This window comes from Epinephelus moara, chromosome 22 (genome assembly GCF_006386435.1).
Source record: "Epinephelus moara isolate mb chromosome 22, YSFRI_EMoa_1.0, whole genome shotgun sequence".
NCBI classification, from domain to species: Eukaryota; Metazoa; Chordata; class Actinopteri; order Perciformes; family Serranidae; genus Epinephelus; species Epinephelus moara.
In genome coordinates, this window is record NC_065527.1 from 6,034,819 (window position 1) to 6,053,974 (window position 19,156).

The 19,156-nt window shown below is 40.3% G+C and overlaps 1 protein-coding gene across 3 annotated transcripts in view; it reads right to left on the minus strand.

The window, feature by feature from the left end:
• trappc9 (trafficking protein particle complex subunit 9) overlaps positions 1–19,156 on the minus strand; it is a 318,188-nt gene that overhangs the window by 269,746 nt on the left and 29,286 nt on the right. For all 3 annotated transcript variants that reach the window (XM_050034614.1, XM_050034613.1, XM_050034615.1), the window contains 2 exons: positions 17,535–17,678; positions 1,487–1,613 (listed from right to left, as the gene is read on the minus strand). In XM_050034614.1, coding sequence (XP_049890571.1) covers positions 1,487–1,613; positions 17,535–17,678 — 271 coding nt within the window. The remainder of the gene's footprint in view (positions 1–1,486; positions 1,614–17,534; positions 17,679–19,156) is intronic.

Genomic DNA, 19,156 nt, shown 5'->3' on the forward strand with positions numbered 1-19,156 from the left:
CCCGTTCACTTACGTTTTAAAAGGTCTGACGCTACTATGCGCCCCAGCTGTATCTAGGCTAACGGCTAACATGCTAACTATTATTTTTATGTCACTAGTCACTTGAAACAAATTTAGGACGATAGGAGACAGGTTGAAATAAACCGAAATTTCCCTTTAAGTTACCAGGTATTCAAGGAAATTCAGGAAGGCAACCCAGGCACTTAAAGGAAATATCAAAAAGCCTTTATTGTAGTGGCGAAATCATTAAAAGAGCCAACATGTTTCAACCACTGCAGGTCTTCGTCAGGGCTTTCAAAACATACAACACAGGTATGGCCCCACCTATGTAGTGGCAGGAACCAATCAGAGGCCATCACATGACCCATATAATGGCAATGCAGGTAAAACAAGAAGATAATAATGAAAAAATAACAAGCTAATAAAATTAAAAAAAACACAGAGTGACATGATCTAAGATACCCAGAAAAAATATATTTAAGTATACACTACACACCTGTCATAACCCACAGGCTGTGAGAGAAATGGTGAAGCTTGTAGAGAATAATGACAAATAAAAAAAAAACATGTGATGTCTATGTCCTCATTGAGACCAGGATACTTTAAGGCAGGGGTGTCCAAACTTTTTTGAATAGGGGCCGGATGAAACAACGTGAAAATACCTGGGGGCCAACTGATTCTCCCGTCAAATTGGTTTTCAAAGAACAAAAAGTGAGACAAATGCAACAATTTTTATCTTTTAATGAACTATTACTACTTGATGCCTGTCTACAAAGTGTATGATAGTCCTGTCATTGTGAGGTAAAGGGTAAAAATGCAAAGTGATCTTGCTGGATCAACCATTATTGTGTAAAGGGCCACATGTGGTATATTTTGAAAGTCAAGCCGAGGGCCGATTGCAATTGGTCTGCGAGCCACAAATGGCCCCCGGGCCAGACTTTGGACATGCTCCAAAGACTGCTTAAAGCTTATTAACACTGAACATGTCTCATGTCCAAATTGCACCAAATTTGACATAGCACATCTCTCAGTCCCCAGCAATGCACCCACCAAGTGTGAAGTAGATCAGATGAACAGCTAACGAGATATGCAAAGGACACACCCACACAGAGAAAGAGATTTCTTTCTAGTTTTGTTGACAACTGTAAATTCCATATGAATAATCCAAACAACTGAGAGATTCTGAGCAATTTCAAAAGAGAACAAAATTACCCAAATTTATAAATGTTTTTTAAATGAACTCCATGATAGATTGATTAGCGGAAGGCCTAATTTCAAAGCAATTGACATTAAAGCACCAATTATATATTCAGGGCTTTTCATGCAATAATTCAGCAGTAATGGCTACTGACAAACTGACAAACTTTAATGTTCCAATGGTATAATTACTCCAAATGTATAATTTGGATGATATGTTTGCCAAGTTCAAAACTGAGCCAACATGTGACAAGATACATGAAAGCTACCAGTCACACTCCTGTCTTACCGGACAATGGGGAGCTTTGTAAAGGGCACCGGAGGGAGCTTCAAGCCATCAGGAAGGGTGATGACCTCCATTCCACCTGGACACTTGGAGGTGTAATTCTCCAGACTCTGGGTCACTTCTTTCTTCTCTATAAACGCACAAGCACACAACAGCAGGGAAATCAATGAGGCAGGAGTACATAAAGAGGTCCATAGATACAATTATCCAAAGATCAGGCAGCAACAATTATGACATAACACATTCCACTTTAAAGTTCCCCACACCCACATAATCCGAGTCTCCGCTGCAGAGAGTTCATCTTTGTGTGTGATATAAATTAACCCGACATTAATGACCTGTGAGGTGTCTCTCTCTCTCTCTCAGCAATAACAGCCTCAGCCTTCAAGTAAAATTGTAAGTTTTATTGTACCATCAATACCTTTTGTGGGAACATTACTGCTCACCCAGCCAAAGAATTTGCTTTGGCACTGCAAGAGTGTCCATCAAGAGGAGGACATTAAGAAGGATTGCAAAGATTTCATAGATGAAGTCCTAAAATTTCAAGCCTTTTGTATTAATGTGAAAAATAAAAAATACTACAGATATAGATTATATGTTTATTGCGTAATCCAAATCAGCTGTCTAAGATATACAGTATACAGCCTATATCCTCCTGAGACCCTGAGACCTTATACTTCACACTACTTAACTTAGACCTGTTGTCCTTGTTCATGGACAGTTTTTGGTGTCATCTAGAGGTAGTAAGAGCGCAATACACTAATCATGTAAAAACAAGGTGGCAGCCATCTCAGCTAAGTCAGTCTGCAGCCGATCCTGACACAAAAATGGACGAGGTCCAAAACCTGATCACATTTAACGATTGGAACTTGTTTTTTAATGATTGATAATGTTTGTAGTTTGATATGGCAACACATTTGACCAATTTTAGCAACAGTAACTAGCTAAGATGCTGTTAATTAGGAGGTACTCATTTGAAGACGTTGGGACTTTATTGTCATCTCATTTGACGACATTGTGACTTTATTGTCATCTCGTTTGAGGACATTGGGACTTTATTATCGTCTCGTTTGAGGACATTGGGACTGTATAGTCATCTCGTTTGAAGACATTGGGACTTTATTGTCATCTCATTTGAAGACATTGGGACTTTACTGTCGTCTCGTTTGAAAACATTGGGACTTTATTAGCATGTTGTTTGAAGACATTGGGACTTTATTATCGTCTCATTTGAAGACATTGGGACTTTATTATCGTCCCGTTTGAAAACATTGGGACTTTATTATCATGTTGTTTGAAAACATTGGGACTTTATTATCATGTTGTTTGAAGACATTGGGACTTTATTGTCATCTCGTTTGAGGACATTGGGACTTTATTGTCATCTCGTTTGAGGACATTGGGACTGTATAGTCATCTCGTTTGAAGACATTGGGACTTTATTGTCATCTCATTTGAAGACATTGGGACTTTATTGTCGTCTCGTTTGAAAACATTGGGACTTTATTATCATGTTGTTTGAAGACATTGGGACTTTATTGTCATCTCATTTGAGGACATTGTGACTTTATTGTCATCTCGTTTGAGGACATTGGGACTGTATAGTCATCTCGTTTGAAGACATTGGGAGTTTATTATCGTCCCGTTTTAAAACATTGGGACTTTATTATCATGTTGTTTGAAAACATTGGGACTTTATTATCATGTTGTTTGAAGACATTGGGACTTTATTGTCATCTCATTTGAGGACATTGTGACTTTATTGTCATCTCGTTTGAGGACATTGGGACTGTATAGTCATCTCGTTTGAAGACATTGGGAGTTTATTATCATGTTGTTTGAAGACATTGGGAGTTTATTATCATCCCGTTTGAGGACATTGGGACTTTATTATCATGTTGTTTGAAGACATTGGGACTTTATTATCATCCCGTTTGAGGACATTGGGACTTTATTATCATGTTGTTTGAGGACATTGGGACTTTATTATCATGTTGTTTGAAGACATTGGGACTTTATTATCGTCCCGTTTGAGGACATTGGGACTTTATTATCATCCCGTTTGAAAACATTATTGTCATCTCGTTTTAAGACATTGGGACTTTATTGTCATCTGGTTTGAGGACATTGGGACTTAGTATCGTCTTGTTTTAAGACAATGGGACATTATTGTCTCGTTTGAAGACAATGGGACTTAATTGTCATCTTGTTTGAGGACATTGGGACTTTATTATTGCCTTCTTTGAAGACACTGGAGTTTTATTACCGTCTCATTTGAGGACATTGGGACTTTGTTGTCATCTCGTTTGAGGACATTGGGACTTTATTGTTATCTCGTTTGAAGACATTGGGACTTTATAGTCATCTCGTTTGAAGACACTGGAACTCTAAACTCGTCCTGTTTGAAGACACTTGGACTTTTTTGTCATCGGTTTGAAGACATTGGGACTTTATTATCGTCTCATTTGAAGAAACTGGGACTTTATTGTCATCTCGCTTGAAGACATTGGAACTCTAAACTCGTCTTGTTTGAAGACACTTGGACTTTTTTGTCATCTGTTTGAAGACATTGGGACTTTGTTATCGTCTCGTTTGAAGACACTGAAACTTTCTTTATCGTCTCATTTGAAGACATTGGGACTTTGTTATCATCTCGTTTGAGAACATTGGGACTTTACTGTCATCTCATTTGAGGACTTTGGGACTTAATTGTCATCTCATTCAAGGACATTGGGACTTTATCGTCTCATTTGAGGACATTGGGACTTTATTATCATCTCGTTTGAGGACATTGGGACTTTATTATCATCTCATTTGAGGACACTGGGACTTTATTATCGTCTCATTTGAAGACACTGGGACTTTATTATCATCTCGTTTGAAGACATTCGGACTTCATTATCATCTCATTCAAGGACATTGGGACTTTATTATCGTCTCATTTGAAGACACTGGGACTTTATTATCATCTCGTTGGAGGACATTGGGACTTTATTATCATCTCATTTGAGGATTTTGGGACTAAATTGTCATCTCATTCGAAGACATTGGGACTTTATTGTCGTCTCGTTTGAAGACATTGGGACTTTATTGTCGTCTCGTTTGAAGACATTGGGACTTTATTGTCAAGTCTTTTGAGGACATTGAGACTTTATCATTGACAATGTTTAGTTTTTTATACTTATCAGGTCCCAAATAGCTAGAAAAAATTAAAAATGTAAACCAAACAAAAGTCCAGGTCTCAGGAGGACATGAGATGAGAAGCTATTAACAGCCAAAAGTTTATGTCCAAGGGTTTACATGTTTCCTAACAACGGTAAAATGTTCTAAGAAAAACAGTTCTAAGAAAAACAGTTAATATGTGCACAAACTACTGCCCTGCAAATACAAACTGGAAGCCAGACACTCACCGGCAGTACATCACAGTGAAGTACGGTTAGTGGAGTACAGTTAGAGTGAAGGAGTGGCGAGAGGGAAAAGAAGGTAATAAAGTGAGATCAAGATGGATAGACGGAAGGAAGGAAGGAATCAGAGGAAGAAGCGTAGAGAGAGTAAAATGGCAAGAAATGGATGGGTGATAGCCGAGTTGTCCTCCTTGCTCAAAGCTTTTGTGATTGATGGCATATTTGTCCATTTTCCCTTGTTTGCCATGTCTGAGTGTTTGCAGCAGCCACTACTGAGAACAGTAGCTGTTTCTGTTCAGTGTTGATTCGGGGGCTTGATTTTCAGGGTGCCAACAGAGACAGAGTACCACTGGAATAGATGGGTGGTTTGTTATTGTTTGTCTTTTGGCTATACTTTCAGGATTACAAATTGTCACTTCTGACCTATTATTTCCCCTTTGGCAACAAAGTCCCGACCCATGATGGCGGGACAGAGTTAGTGTGGAAACATGATGGCCACCCTCCAGTCTCCCCCGAGTCGCACTGACAAATAAGTGGCTTGGTTTTAAGCTGCAAAACCACTTATGCATTGTTAACTATGTTAGCACCACTAACCGTTCTGATACTGCTAATGGTGCTAACTGAGCTAACAGTGATGACATAGTTAACAAAGCTAAAGGGGTTTTGCAGCTCAAAGTTAAGACGCTTACTCACCGGGGGGACCTGGGAGGAGACTGGAGGGTAGGTAAAATGTTTCCGTGGCAATGGCACCATGGGTCAGAAATAGCGTTACCGTCATTAATTGCCAAATGTGCCAATGCTAGCTAGCTCCTCCCAAGCTAACGACTGTGGTATGAGTAAATTAAAGCTTTGTTATGGTAAAGCATAGTGCCAGTGCTACTCCTAAAGTTAAGAGTAGCAGAATTAACTTATAGACGACATGTGTAACTGGACAAAAATAATCCTGGCAGTTAATCCATTAATGGATAGCGGTTGACATCCCTATTTGTGGTGTGTTCAGTTGCAATTTCCACCATAAGGAAGATGTTTGCCAAATTGTCCTTGTCAGTAGTAGTTTTAGAGGTCAGTTGTATGTGTCAGGGCCCTTAGACAGTCAAACCCACAGGGTTAAACAAGAAGAAAACATATTTTTGACTTGTTTCCAACCCGCTTTGCACCGAGCTTCCTGCCCAGACTAACACAACAAAGCACATCATTAGCCTGACAGCTGGAACACACTGTCCAGATAAGGGTTTTTTTTTTTCTTCTTACACTTAATAAAAAGAGGGGAGAAAAAGGTGCAGCTCTTAACACTTCACATGGCTCCCCAAACGAAAGGATCTCATCTCCGAGTGTCAACCATCAAGACGAAGAACAGCAGTTGAAGGCGGGATGAAAGGCAGTATGGGTAAAAGTTTGTTGCGAATTCTATTCTCTTAAATCTGAGCTTACATCACCTTGTCGAATGACAGAAGGGTAGGAGTGAGACACTTTTGAATTTTGCACCTGTAAAATCCGCCTCCATCTAACAAGCTTGTTTGCAGTTCTTCTTTCCCGGCCGCACTTTATTAAAGCTGCACTTTCAACAGCTTGACGTGACCAAACAGTTCATTCTGAATAAACAGTGAAATCATGCTTGTGCCGTACAAGTTGGTGTGACAGTAATGAGAGGGCTCAGGTGTCCTGACAGCATCTTTTGTGCTTAGCCATATTAACGCCTCCCAATTTGTCAGGATAAATCTAATATAATTTGTAAGGCAGCAGGTGTCAATTGAGTTCGTTTGGAAACTGTTTTGAAAGCGCAAGTTCCATGAAAAGTAATATAAAATGAGGTGGGTTGGTGTGAGTGACAATCTGTGAAGAGCAAACAATGTATTGATTCATTTTAGATGATGCACACTAACCACAGTCTTCAGGTATGCTGTGATGCACAAAATGTTTTGTCCCCCAACCCTCCTCCTTACTTCTTCGTTGATGTGTCTGCTCTCTGCTGTTTCCCCAAAATGAGTCATTATAGCTCCAGTTTTACTGTTCTAGATAACAATTCCCACTCTAGTTTCAGCTGGGTTCACAGTTTTACAGCTCTCTCTGTGTGTGAGTGCCACTTACTCTTTCAATTTGGTAAATGGCTTATTTCCATGTGTTCACGTTGCAGCCAACTTTATCTGTTGGGTCTGGGTCTGTTTTCACTCAGTAAGGCACACGACTGGGAGCTGCTAAGGCTGAATAAAGGACATAAAAGCTGCTTTTTGACGGGCACAGGAATCACGCCACTCCAAAGTCACTTCCCTGTAGTGCTATTTACCATACTAGATTGTTTTGGTGTGAGTTAATGAGCATTAGAGACATGGACTTTAGAGCTGACTGCGTCTCTCAAATATAATGAAACTAGACGACACTCAGCTTGTGGTGCTCAAAGTACCTAAAAAATACATTTGAAAAACCCAACAGCAATGTCTCTTTCCAGAAATCATGACGTGGTTACTCAAGATAATCCATAGAGCTTGTTGTGAGCAGGTTCATGTAGGAACTATCTTCTTTCTACCGAACTACACCCACAAACCAGACCACCACGCAGAAGGAAGTGTGCATCTACCTCCAGCGCACCTAGCACCACTGAGCTAGCTAACGTTACAGCTCAAAGGGGAGGACGCTATTAATGTTGTCACATCTTGCACTGTCACAAGCATGAGTTTCTCTTCCATGAATAGATGCACACTTTCTTCAACAGTTGACAAGAATTCATTGGTCGCTTAGTCGCAGAAGAAAAACAAATGTGAAACTCTATTCTGAGCTGCGCCTTGTCAAAATAAATCCAAACCTATATGACTGGACCATGTGGGAATTTAAATTGGTACCTGCGGTTATTCCACAGGCTAGTTAACAACATGTCGGGCAGGAAATCCAAAGTGTGGGACCATTTTGAGAAGGTGAAGGACGAACCCAAGGTGATATGTGAACTCATCTTCATTGGTCGACTACAAACATGACGTATCATCTGAAACATGGAAGTAGCTACATGCCCATTAGCCCACAGCGTCATTAACAGGCGGCTCGCTCAGTGTGTGACGTGCACTTGTAGATAAAATATAGGCCTATATTAATGAAGGTTCATTAGTACGGTTTTGTATTTCTCTGTAATGTAGCACAGTGTTAACAATGTTACTGATACTATTCTTTCTCACACCTTCAGCACAAACCACCAAAATATATCATTTAATCATTACATTCATATCAGAAACATGCAGGGGACTAGTCGACTAATGGCACTAAATGACGACTATCGGTCGACTAGGAAAATTCAACGTCAGGGGCAGCCCTATAAATGTTATCCAACTCTGCCAGAGCCAAAATCCCTACAAATATGGTGAGAAGCATGGATGAAACTGATGCAGGTATTGGGGCAGTTATAAATCACGTGACTGATATACCTGCTTAAATCAGACCAATATGTGATCAAAGACAATTCTATTCATAAATCTTTATGCAATGTGTCTCAGTGTGAATGGACCCAAACAGAAACTGAGGGACTTGGAATGACTGCTGCATGATGACTGATGTATATGTAATTGTAACTGTAATTATATGTGGTTAACAGGCAACAAATTGGCATGATAAACAGGAAGCCACGTATAAGCAGACAGGTAAATCACACATAATAACAGGCCATTTAAGTCTGGGGAAAAACAGCAAACAAGAAGCCGAAGTCAGACTGAATAATGGAGTGATAACCGAATGGCAAATCAGGCAATAATAACTGAAATTTTATGGCCTTCAGCTTTGAGCAGGTCCTTAAGTGGCACTGCCATTATTCTCCTGAATCTTTTAAAGATTTTCACAGTTTGACAAAACCAAAAAAAAGAAAAACCTCGGCAGTAGAGCGAAGGCCCCCCTGAGATTCCTATATCTGCTGTGCTTTGAGACTCATCATTCATAGACACTGTTTTATAGATACTTCTGGGAAGAGGTGAGCTTCAAATACCTTTAATGACAGCGCAGACAATGGGAACATTTTCAAAGGGAGATTTATCAAATTATATTGTGAAATGAAAACTACTGACAGATCACAAACAGACATATCAACAGTTTTATGAATAATTTAGATTTTTCTGGTAATTCAAGAAAAGGCCAACAAAAAACACTGGAAGTGAAACATAAATCATCAAAACAATAAAAACCTCCGTTAAAGAAGTAATCATAGTAGACTGGAAGCTGAGCAACTGAAAGGTGACATTGATCTTTCTGGTATGAAATTCACTATTTATAGGTAAGCAATATCAAACTTGTTGACTTGTTGACTTTTTCCTGACACAGGAACGCTCCTTCTCGCTTAATTTGGCATCGACAGTGTTTTAATGCACTGGATGTGCTGAATGTGCATATTAAGGCAGTACAGGAGGAGGTGCACATTAATAATCCTCCAGGACTGTAACATGCTCATGTTTAACCCAAACAATGTGTCATGTGACTGCAGTTGGTTCAGATCGAGGTCAGAACACGTTCTCACCACAAACGAACCGCGCCAGAGTTCGTTTGTAACCGGACTGAGACCACCTCTTCAAGAAGGTCTCAGTCCGGTTGTTTTGGTGCACACCTGAGTGTGATTGCTGTGTTCACACCTGCCCAAACGAACCACACTTCAGCCTAGTTCACATTACACGATTTTCACCACAATTTTGACGTCGCAGAGGATCTTGAGAGCCACCTTGGGTCGGAGGTGAGTCGGCCGATAGTCTGCCACGACAAGTCCTCATGTGTGAACAAGCCTACGAGCAAGTCGCCCCCTCGTCGTGACTGGGACTGGATATCTGGCATGCTAGAAAACTGGAGAAGTGTGACACAACTGACAAAGAGCATCAGCCAATGAGAGGCGGGATATGTCCCACGTCAGCACACAGGAGGACGGAAGAAATGTGAGGAGGACAAGCCGCAGGGTCGCCAGGTCCGCTTATTAGCCGCGACTTTGGGCTTTTTTTTTTGTAATGTCGCTTACAAATATTGGTAGTCGCGGGTTGCGTTTTTTTTGGGCTTGTTTCTAAAGCAGAGTTGCTTATTTGGGCTTGCTCTCTAAATGTTGCCTTTCTCTGTATATATCTGTCGCTTCTTTTGGGCTTGTTTCCATAGCCCTGGTTGCTTGTTTCTCTCCCAAGATCTGGCAACACTGACAAGCCGGCAAGCAACAACTAGACTCACAAGTCAGTCTTTAGACGCTTTGCTTAACTAAAGACTGATGTCTTTCTCCCTGATTTTGTGTTTAGANCTTTAGAAAGGAGTGTCCCCAGACTATCAGAAGGCGGAGATCTCTGATTGTCTGGTGGCGAGACTAAGCAACAACAACAATGGCGGCGTCCACAGGATCACAGGGAGCGTGTTGTGTTTGGACCCAGGCCCTGGAGGCAGATCTGATTCAACACTGTGAAGAATATCCATGCCTTTACGATGTGTCGTCTTTAAGTTAAAATCCGTAGTTTGGTGACATCACCACATTATCTGGGGCTCTGTCGGCGAGGGCTCAGTGGAGAGATCTTGTGGTGTGCTCACACAGGTCGTAACGCAGTCGGCGAGACTCCTGATGACAGAAACACATGTCGCCAGGTATGAACACTCAAAAGATTACGATAGTCTCTGTGACGCAAAATCAGAGTGAAAATCGTGTAATGTGAACTAGGCTTTAGGGGGCAAACAAAGTTGAGTTCGATTAAATTGAACCAAACAGGGCAGGTGTGAAAGCACCCTCAGACAAGACAAAGCTCCCCCAGAGCCACAGAACACATTATACAACTGTTTTCACAGGCTAAGTGGTTGTGAAAACTCTTACTGACTTGTAATCTTTATGGATAGGACCAGTGTAGTGCCACTTGAACCTTACCTGTCATCCACAACTGCTTTCAGGCTGTATGAGGCCGCTCCCTTTCAGTTAAAACTCCTACAGCCATATCAAAGCTGCAGGAGAGACGATGAGTTCTAACTGCTGCCTCAGCTCATACATCAAGCTGTTTGCTGAAGCTTAGTATTCTACACATTCCTACAGCAAATCAAAACAGCATTTTAAATGTATTTTAAATTGCAACAGAGATACATCCCTGGCTGCAATGAGCAACAGCAGAATCATAATGCTAGTTGTTTTGGTTGCTCACAGCGGTGAGTCAAAAAATGAGTAATTTGTTGTTGGAGGAAATATTTTCAGAAATCTCTACAGATAGATGTGCAAACAGAATTGTTATGTGAAAGTTTATGCAACCAAGCAAACAACCTCTACTCACAGCTTCGGCAAGATGGGGATTAATTAAGTATGTGAACAACTCTAATTAAATGCAAGTACTCACAACAAACTTCGGACAAATGGCAAAATGTATTTCTTTCATTCTTAATTTACCAACACTGCTAAACTGATGTGGTAACTGTGACTGCAGGCGGTATACCTGTGCCTGTAAAATAAAATGTATAACAATGTCCATCATTACGCAGGGAGAGCGTGGGCACAGAGAACGAACATTCATATCTCATGAAATGTGAGTTCAGGACTTCATCTGCACTTGGTAACTATTGCAAGTCTGCAACCCTTTAACAACTATATCTTTTTAATACTTGGAGAAGTGAAGTGAGTCATTTTCCCAAAATGATGCAACAATTTCACCGGTCATTGCAACTGCAATGTAAACATCACTTTTTTTTTCCTAAAAATATAGTGATGTTTGGTTTCAGTTGGTTTCCAGCTCGAGGATCACTAATTGGTGGTTAGGGACAGTTTCCCGAACACCTAATCAAGAACAGGATACACAGACACATTTCCTGTGTTCCTGTGTTGGGTCAATAACACCTGCTGTCACGTCTCCCTGTGTACCTTACTGTATCAGCCACATCACATTTTCCCGAATGCTGGGTGCTACAGAGTTGAGGAGCACTACGAACAGCAGCAGCACCAATCACCTGAAACACAAAGCGGTCACGATGTGATTATCACGCTGCTGTTAATCTGGCAGCCAGCGGGGTAAAAGGTAATACAGGTCAAACACAGCACGTGAAGACAAGCACATGTCCAAATTTAAACTTGTGATCAAAACTGTGATGATGACAAAGGGATGGTGTGCATGCTCTGTAAGCATGTCAGTGATCTTAAAGAGAATCTTGTGGCCTTAAATGCAACATTTGCATTAACATTATGGAAGAATGATAGCCATGACAGTTGGTCTAAACTGCACTAAGGCTGCAAATCAGTGAGGAAATAAGAGCCACCTTACGAGGCACCAGGGACACCACCTTTTTTTTTAACTTAAAATCAGGTGCAAACCCTTATGTTGTGTTTACAACAAATGCAATAGCAATTTTCGCGTTGTGTTACTCGTGTAAGTTTGAAAGCTAGAATATTTTGTGTTGACTCACTTTATATGCGTGAATTACTTGCATCATAGGCGTGTAAAGTCACTAAATCGATGAATGAATTTCTGCTGGTACATCCTTGGCGTCATTAACCCCAGCGGATCTCCATTCTGATTGGCTATCCTCGTGCTACTCGGTCACTGGAGTTCAGATTTTTCAACTTTTGCCAATAAATAATAATAATGCAAAATCGCACTACTCGCTTTCTCCATGCAGCTTAATTTGCATATTTCCAGTCATTCACATCGTGGCTATCACACTGCCCAGTGGGAATTCAAGTCTCATTGCGTCTTCACGTTGTCTTTGCACGAAATTCACTCACACAAATTCTTTAATTCACGCCTGGTGTGAACTCAACATTACATATCAAGATAGTCACTCTGTAAAGAGAAGTTGAGCATTATGACCTTGTCGTACAAAGTGTATGTTCATGGTACGTATATGCGCGAGATACACAAAAATAAAACAGGTCTGTTTTGTATTCATTTTATTTCTATTTAACCTTAATTTCTCATACCGTCTAAAAATTAGTCGAAATCCAGAAAAATTCAAAACATGTTTACAAAAGCAGTGTATAGCTACCTTAAGATATTTATGAAAGTCTGATGGGTTCAAATTTTTTCTCTGAGTGAAAACTATCATCTTAGAAAAAAAGTTTAAATGTAGAAAGATTGGTCACCATTGCGGCCAGCCTAAAATGTGTATCTATGGCTTAAAACAGTGGTTGCAAACTGGTCCAGCTAAAGGGTCCAGATTTCTCCTTAGACATTAATTCAAGGTCCACACAGTTAAATACATTTGGCGTCATACTTCTGTTTGGCCATGTCATCGAGCTAGCTAACTGTCTCTGTCAAGAAGCTGTCTATTGGTCACAAATTCCACCGCAGAAAAACGGCACTTCAAAATAAAAGCTCAACACCGGAAAGTCACTATACTTAACTTACAAACTTGACACGTTTGCGAGTCACTTGCAGTCCATTCAGAATGGATCATCTTAACTAACATCAGGTTAGGAAGATGTAATCAATACATAACTGAGACCTCCACTAGCCATACTGCTCTATTCAAGTTGCACATTCGTAAGATTTTAGCTTTGTCCGCAACAAAACCCACAGAACAGAAGTGAAGGTGGAAGGTGGACTATTGCACGCAATGTTTCTGTAAGTTACTAGCCTAATAACTAACTCAGAATGCTGCTTTGCCGCTTTTTGACTTGGATATATTCTAGTAGGCACCCCTGTCCTCGGTGTTGTGGTTCACACGTCACAAGACATACAGATGGGGGATTTCTCGGAAAGATCGGAAAGGTCTTGTAGTGCGTGACCCCCTGTAGCCGGTCAGACATGTAGTAAATCCAGAACCAAACCGAGACTCCTGATAAACAGACAGGAAGTTGTGTGAATATTATAGCCATCAGTGAGAACTTAACTTTCCTGAACCAAAAGTCTTAAAGGCTTCACTCACACATTCTACAGCCCTGTTTAAAATTTCAGCAGTTCTGTTTCAAGGGTTTGTCATGTCTAGTGGAAACGAGATTTCTCATAACTTCTCCTCATTTACTTTAATCTCATTCTGTCTCCCTGACTGATTTCACTCTCTCAGGCAATCCTGAATATCAGCTATGACTAACCCTACGTGATCCTGGTCACCTTGTCGTGACCCAGAGGAAGAGACGTTCAGCATCTCTTTCAATTTTAACACTGCTAAAAGGTAAACAGCTTTCATTAAACAATTCAGCTATGTTTCTAATGATGCCAGCCAAGATCTGAAAAGGTACAACCAGCCACAGAGAGGCCTTGGAAGAAAATAAAACAATTCAAAGATGTGGCTCATGTGGGTGACATGATGACACTAAATCAGAAAAGAATGGCATGTGGCATCCAGCCTAAAAATAAATATTTTCTCTCTACAATCAAGGCGATGTAATCAAGATTTTAAAAATGAAAAAGACTTAAGCAACCAAAACTAATATGTGATGTTAATCAGAGAGACAAGATCTTCTAATCATCTCTTTCTATTTTTAGTTCCCTTTCAATTAAACCCTTTTTTATAGTAGCTCAAACAAATTAAAAAACTCCCGCACACAATTACATGCCCATGTTTTTTATAGCACCTTTGATATTACCAGCATCACGACAAATATTCATTATCAGTGAAAATGTAACTTGCTCCATGAAGTATCATTTGATGACAACGGTCACTGCTGTTTAAAAATCCAACATCATCTTCTTCTCAAGATACTAATTTGCAAAGCTTTGAAATCCAATCTGTATTCAGTGTTACAGATCGTCTTCACGAGCTGTGTTACTGCTTTATCATCTTTTCTTATCCTTACATAATAAGCGACGAGTTACATGATTGTTGTGTTGTACAGGTCAAAGGATGGAGACTTCTTAAGTTCCACATAAGGTACTTTTCCATAGATGCACTTGTCCTGTGTATGGACCAAATATTGTGTCACCCATTTCTATCTCCCCACCAGTTCAGTAATATGTTGGCCTGAAACCACGTGGCCATACATCACAATCATCCATATGAGAATGCTGCGTTAGCTTGTATGTATTATATATTATAATCATTTTATTTTATATTGTAGCTTTTATTTTTTAACCTCTTCTTCTCCCCCTCCCTACCATAGACCCATTTTGTCTTTTTAGGGGGCACAAGGGCTCTTAACGCTTCATTTCCACTTGTATGTGTATGGAGACGAGTCAACTGGAAGTCTATTAATTCCAATGGGAACCTCTGTGATATCCAATGTGCCTGCAAAACCTCTAGCCTCTGTAATATTTCGGTCTAGAATTTGCCGCGACTACATTAAAAAAATTGAACTTTTGCGGTGGATTTCGGAGAGACCGTATGACAGAGTGCTAGCTGAGCAATGTTATTCTGCAAAAATATCATTATACATTATATACAGTCAGATTATCATTATGACTCCTTCAGCTGTTGATATGTCTTTTTAATTATTCATTTCAGTTATTATTATAGGCCAACATATTCATTTATTTGTTTCCATGCAATATTGGTCCTGTTTTTGTCCCGGTAATGTTCCAAGTGCATATTCCAAACTACTGGATGGTGTAAAACGGACAAAAGTAGCTTCTCTTCCAGGGCTTCAGGTAGTTTCTATCAGATTTCTTTCCATCTGTAAAGAAATGCACTTCCTTGCGTTGGACACTAGAGGCATCATCCATATATTTACGGATATACAAACACCAGTGACTTCCATAAGTGGAAATGAGGCCTTAGGGGGAGATAGTAGGTCAACAGTACACAGAGAGGGAAGCTGGGACCCTGAGGATTAATTTGAGATGCAGCTTGGCACTGTATCAAATTTTTTGAGTAAACATTGTGTTTTAGTTTGGCGCCTATTAAAACTTTGAAAGCATAGAGAGTAAAGGGGCCGGAAGATTAGGATAGAAATATATGATGGTCATTCGCATGCTCAATTATGTGTCTTAAGATGTTGCAGCAATTTTTGGGTTGATACTATTTGCTTTGTCGAGCTAAATGTAAACATATTGGGGGGAAAAATGGTCAATAGTCCCTCCAAAATACCACATTAAAACACCAAAATCTTAAAGAACACCCAAGAAAAAAGTTCTGTAAGAACGGCATTTTCCGGCGATTGGATGGCGAGCACCTCTGTTTTGGAAACTGCTGAAAAAAAAACCCTTATTGTCAATATACCTATTACAGCCATCCATCTTCTGGTTGCCCGAGGTCTCCACTTTGTTGCCATACAGTTTCATGAGGCTCTGATTATCCTTGAGGTCACAATAGGCCATTTTATACAGGAATGTCCTTTAAGAAAATGGCCTGACTGCAATGAAATGGCTTCTTTGAAGGCTACTGTCATCACACATCAATAAAATCAGGGTAACTGAATCCACAAGTGTCTTAGCTTTCCAGTCACACCCAGTTTATGCAATTCCAAGCCTTTAAGGGATCACAGTATGCAGGAATATTCAAATACAAAAAGCAAATATAACACATTTGTACTACATGAGAAAAACAGCATGGTTTTTGCACAAGGGACCCCTGTGAAAATTGCCATGGCAGTTTTTCTCTCGCCAAAATTCAGCCTAACTTTGAAGCGTTATCAAACCCGCTCTGACAAGCTCACATAAAATGGTTGGTACCAATGGATTTCTTACATCTTCTACTTTCATAATACCAGTATCTTCATTCCAGTCCACTACAGCCTCTGAAAGACTGTCTGAAGCTCATCCTATTTAAATGATCTCTGTAATGTGTTGTATGTGTTGTATGGTGACCCTGATGAAGGCCACATGTCGTGCACTACAAGTGATGGTCACGTTTTGACTCATAAAGATTTGTGAATGTGTGAGAGTTTGATTTTAACATTCAATTTCTTGGCTACAATGTCTGTTGGACGTTCACAACAGAGCCGTAAAAGTCCTTTCCTGCCCAACTCTATTCTGTGCTCGACATATACACACATAAACCCCAAGACACATCAAAAGAGAATTATTCCACTAGAGCGAGCTACAATAACCTTTCTGACATTTGTAATATCACACTGCAGACGGGAGTAGAGGCAATCAAAGGAGGGCACCCAAACTGCAGCAGGCAGAGCTCTGAGCCCCAAAAGTTACACTGAGCAAATATGAAATGGTTTTTCATCGCAGCAAAAAACACTCCACAAGAAGTCGGCTTACAGGGTCAGTGTTTACAGTGAGAAAACACTCAGCTGTAGCACTAGTAATTACATCATTTGGTAGCTTTTTTTCCTAGCTCTTGATGTACATAAGGCCGTGGTGAGTATTATCATTTCAGCAGGACTGTTTCTAAGAACGCTCATATAAGCAGTAAAGCAGTACCCTGAACACAGCTGCACAAGTCCTTTTGCTGATGTTTAATATTTAATACTCTAAGCTTGCTTCATCTTGTTCATACCTCGTCTCCTTCTTCTTCCTCCCTCCCTCCATTCTCATGCTCCGTAGCCAACCAAGGATTACGCTGGCCTCTATTGTGTGGCCAGTGGACCGTCTGGCTCACACTGCTTCAGTAAAAACCCTATCTCCTGGCTGCACAGGATTTCTGGTCAGAGCACAATGTTGCACTCCCGCCAAGAAAAAGCTGGCTTCGTTGTGCATCGCATACTATTAAGCACAAGGTATAATGCCACAATCGTCAAAGGACAGGGTGGCTGTTTCTAGATTTTTTTTTTTTAAGGCTGGAAGCACCTCACAGGGTTTAAATTCCACAATGAAAAAAGAAAGTGTAACATTGCAGCTTTGCAAGCTTCATGGTGAGCTGACCTTGATCAGACAGGAAGTCCAGCATGGTCTGCAGCAGGAAGGACAGGTGGCGAACAGACAGGCCGGGGTTGCCCATGCGACGGGAGGCGTACACCAGCTCATGTAGGAGGCGCATCTGAACAGCAGCCCAGCCTCGGTGGGTACCTGAGAGAGGGACGGTGGGAGAAAGTCAAATTCAGGAGGCTGACAAGGCTCATTGCTGACATCTAATGTTGCACAGCTGTCCTATCAGACCAGTTTAGATGTACCAAGACAATCTGTAGGATAATATTCTACACTAGTGATGAAAAAAACTAATTCTGGTATTTGAGTTGACAGGTGATCTTGCAGGGTCACTATCTGCAAGACCACAACTAGATTTCTTTTGAGATTATTTCCCATCCTGCTCCTGGCGGGAAATATTACTTAAAACTCCCTTTAAGAATTAAGACATATTAACAATTCCTTATGTGTCTGCACAAAACACATAACCCTAGAAACACGAGATAAAAGGCATCTTGTGTCGACGGTATTCTTGTCAGTTCGGCATCAATATGATCCATTAAGATAAGCTGCATCTGTTGCTGCCAGTCTGTTTGTTTGCTGTGCTATTTCAGTGGGAGGAGACTGTGGGAATGAGAGGTGAACTGTTTCAAAAATTAAGATCTCTCACTAAATAAAGTGCTGGTTGGTGGATCAGAAACACAGCAAATTAAACACTGACTCTTGTTCATGCCACAGCTCCACCAATTTCTCCTCCTTTTGAGTGTGAGTCCCCCCCCATCTCACTGTCTTCCGGGTTTACTGCTTCCTGTTTGGTGCTGGAGAGAGTGCAGCTATTTGTTGGTAACGTTGTTGAACTTCAGTATTTGCATGAGCCAAAGAGACTAAAGACTTGTCAGAACGTTAAGTCAAGAAAAAGACTCACTTCAGACAGTTTTAAAGCCACCTTGCAGCAAATGATTAAGAACATTGGAGCGAGCACCAACTGAGCTAAAACTCTAATGATTTTTTCTAACATTGGAAATTTGCGACAGCCAAATATTTGCTTTACCAGTAGTTTGGTGTACAGCCAGCATGATTATTGTTCTGCTTTACGACGTCTATCATAATGTCCTGTTCTTCATCTTTGAACATATTCAAAGCTGTTTTTATATGGAAACATATTCTCTAAACACTCATTCTGTTTTCAAGAAAAACTGTTTTTAGATCTTTGGATGACTACTTTTAAACAAAAAAACATTTAAAGTTATTTGTTCAACATTATTTGAAGTCATCATTTGTCTTTTTTATTAATAAGGGATTGTAAGCACGTATTAAATCTGAAATTATAAGTCAATTAATTTGCTGATTTGTCGGATAACAATCTGCAGCTATTCTGTTCATTTCTTACTGTAATCGTTTCATTTTTCAAGTGAGGATCTGCTGCTTTTCTTTGTCTTATGTGATGATAAACAAAATATTTTTAGGCTGCTGAATGTTAGTCGGACAAAACAAGCATTTATATGACATTACTCAACCTTGTGAAGTTCTCTGTAATCGTCTCAGTTCTAAAAACAGCTTTGGTGAACCTTCACTGATCGAACTCTGACAGAATGAACTGTCAACATCCGGGTGATAAATCAATATTATCATGTGTCAAC